Source organism: Sinocyclocheilus rhinocerous, unplaced genomic scaffold (assembly GCF_001515625.1).
Source record: "Sinocyclocheilus rhinocerous isolate Xijiao unplaced genomic scaffold, SAMN03320098_v1.1 scaffold149, whole genome shotgun sequence".
Classification (NCBI taxonomy): domain Eukaryota; kingdom Metazoa; phylum Chordata; class Actinopteri; order Cypriniformes; family Cyprinidae; genus Sinocyclocheilus; species Sinocyclocheilus rhinocerous.
This window is the reverse complement of record NW_015654504.1, coordinates 328733-331892: the sequence shown is the minus strand read 5'-3', so window position 1 is coordinate 331892 and position 3160 is coordinate 328733. Positions and strand designations below refer to the sequence as shown.

The 3160-nt window shown below is 42.2% G+C and overlaps 1 protein-coding gene across 1 annotated transcript in view; it reads left to right on the top strand.

Moving 5' to 3' along the window:
• The first annotated feature begins 876 nt into the window (after positions 1 to 876).
• Positions 877 to 3160, top strand: part of LOC107717297 (tripartite motif-containing protein 29-like) — a 2377-nt gene continuing 93 nt past the window's right edge. Inside the window, exons 1-5 of the mRNA XM_016524002.1 lie at positions 877 to 881; positions 1002 to 1173; positions 1553 to 1648; positions 1729 to 1962; positions 3108 to 3158. Of these exons, the coding sequence (XP_016379488.1) occupies positions 877 to 881; positions 1002 to 1173; positions 1553 to 1648; positions 1729 to 1962; positions 3108 to 3158 (558 nt within the window). The remainder of the gene's footprint in view (positions 882 to 1001; positions 1174 to 1552; positions 1649 to 1728; positions 1963 to 3107; positions 3159 to 3160) is intronic.

The following is a 3160-nucleotide window of genomic DNA, read 5'->3' as shown; positions in this document are numbered from 1 at the left end:
TAAACACTGCAAGTCGAGCACCCGGTTCCGAACCCGGCTTTCAGAGGGGGCCTCATCGAGGACTTATCCTAGAAAAGGACAGAAACACACAGGTCCCGGGAAACACTGCAAAGAAACTAGCAGAAGGGTTATACACACAACCACCAGCTCATTATATATATTTAGACATGGATCGTACTCACCCACCATGGTTCCCGCGTCGGAGCTCTGTCCGAAGAAGCCTCTAGACCGGACCATCAGTAAGATAGTCACTATGAAGCCATAGAACCAACCAAACCTAATAGGTCCAGTATAGGAGACTATAAAAATAAAATAGCATTGGAACATTATATTTTGTTGCAAACATTATAAAAATTTTATTTTTGAATTGTTCAGACTGTCAGTTTAAATCTGACTTTTGTGCATATCTGATTGGAATCCGATCATGTTTAGACAGTGTGAACAGAAATAAATCCCATGTTACCATTAGGACTCTTTTATCAGGTCTCTGGGGCTTTTTATTCTGAGCTTATTAAACCGAGGTCTTGACTTTCTGTGGTTATAAAAAAAACCCAGGATGTCTTTCGAACAGAGTGATCTCAGCATCACTCTGTTCGATCTCAGCATCCTGGCAAATTTGGTCTCAGCATCAACGCACAACACTGACATGAACAGAACAGACACTGTAAAGACTCACCACGCACTGCACTGTCAGTGTGTGTGTGTGTGTGTGTGACTACAGGAGCAGGAATGAGGAAGCTGTTTTACAGACTCGCAGACAAACCCATTTTTACTCACGTCACTCAAACACAGAACCAGGAAACAGGAATCACATGAGTTCAGGGAAAGAGAAACTGAAGTGTAGTTGAGCTGTTGTGTGTTTGTGTCTCTGTATTCATGCAGTAAAATGGCAGAAGCCAGAGTTTCTCAGGATGAGTTCTTGTGTGCAGTGTGTCAGGATCTCCTGAAGGATCCAGTGGCCATTCCCTGTGGACACAGTTACTGTAAGAGCTGTATTACAGGCTGCTGACTGATGCCACTGGACGACTGCAGGAGATGATCTGCCAGAAACATGAGAAGGTCCTCGAGGTTTTCTGTCGCACTGACCAGAAATGTATATGTATGCTGTGTACGATTATTGAACATAAAAACCACGACATTATACCAGCTGCAGACCAGAGGACAGAGAAACAGGTATTTCAAACTACCGATCAAGTTAATACTCAGTGTAGTGATCCAACAGTATGTTTATTTTTTGTTTAGAGCCGCAACTTAATTACACAGAACACAGAAACACTGTCAGTGTGAAGCTCTACAACTGTGTCACTTTCACTTTTATAATACTTTCACTTGCAGTGTAAAACAAGCCTTAATCTTCATGTTAATTAATGTATGATTACTATAACCGATCATCACTTCTGGAGTTTGATCCTACAGCCATTGGTTATCAGTTTAGATAAGTAACCTTTAAACTGCCTCACCCTACGTTTACTGGATTCATCTGTTCACGTCATGATTTAGTGCCAGTAATTTTCTGTGACATTCACCGTTTCATCATCCGTTTGTCCTGCAGAAGCAGCTGAAGGAGACGCAGAAGACGCTCCAGCAGAGAATCCAGCAGAGAGAGAAAGATCTTCAGCAGCTGAGAGAGGCTGTGGAGTCTCATAAGGTGAGTCTGGAGAAGAAGAGAAGTTTGTCTCCGTCTCAGTTCAGACTCACTGAAGCCTGAATCACTGTGTGTCCTAACAGCGCTCTGCACAGACAGCAGTGGAGGACAGTGAGAGGATCTTTACTGAGCTCATCCGCTCCATTGAGAGAAGGCGCTCTGAGCTGATACGGCTGATCAGAGATCAGGAGAAGACTGCAGTGAGTCGAGCTGAAGGACGACTGGAGCGACTGGAGCAGGAGATCAATGATCTGAGGAGGAGAGACGCTGAGCTGGAGCAGCTTTCACACACACAAGATCACATCCAGTTCCTGCAGGTAACAGAGGTCTAGAAGAACAGGATCATAGTGGACTTGAGCAGATCCTGCTGTGACAGAGACTCACAGAGAAACATTTCATGAGTGTCTTATTATATAATCATCAGTCAGACTCTCATCTGATCATCTTCTTCTGAAAGAGACTCCACTTACAAATGGCTTTCAGCTCTGGAAATCTCTTAGGAATAATTTCTCTGAGCTCTTTCTTCTGGAAGATATATTTAGCTGTCAAACACCACTAGTGCCACCAACAGTTCAAAACATCACTTTTTCCCCATTTCCACCTAATTTAACAATTTTTCCTTCTGATTTATTATGTCATGGTGAAATCAGTGAACTCGATAGTACCAATTCTGAGTAACATTCATCAAAATTGGATCAGGTGATCTTCAAACATGATAAAATAGATTTTATTTGCCTGTAAAGCCCGAGACACACTGCATGATTTTCGGTTGTCCCAGACGAAAGACTGGCATCGTGAAACAATTGTGGCAATTTTTGTGATCATGGCTCCTAATCCGTGGTCCTGTGTCTACAGTGAGAGATCACAGAAATCGCCACGATTGTTTCACAATACCAGTCTTTCGTCTGGGACAGCCGAAAATCATGCAGAGTGTCTCGGGCTTAACACATTGATGAATTTGACGATGAACACGCCAAATATGAAGTAAGACTGTATATTAGCAATGCTACAACGTATTCAATCCAAACCAAACCAAACCTGAGCGTGTCTTAAGGATCCTTGTGAAGTTTCAGTGTCTTTAACCGCTCTAAAGTTATAAATAATTGTCAATCTAATCGTAGCCTTTGAGCTGCTTTTCCTGAGCAAATCTTCTCAACCCTACAATGAGACTCCATTGATGTGCTTGAGCTGTTAGATGGACATTTATGTTCTTAGCAGATGTTTTATCATCCAAACTATTTCCTAGAAAGTTCACAGAGAGTGTAAGTGACAAATACTAGAATCTGTAGCTCGAATGTGATGTAATGAATATGAGAAGAATGAAGCTGATGTTGTGAAAGTGCTGGATTGAGGTGAGTTACTAAAGATCAGTCGAGTCAACAAGAGCCGCACAAATCTGATGTTGGTGCAGGTTATTGGGTGAAGTGTGGAGCTGATGAGTTTTGATTTCTGTTTTCTGTAGAGTTTCCAGTTTCTCTCAGCACCTCCTGAATCTACAGACGTAAATGATGATTC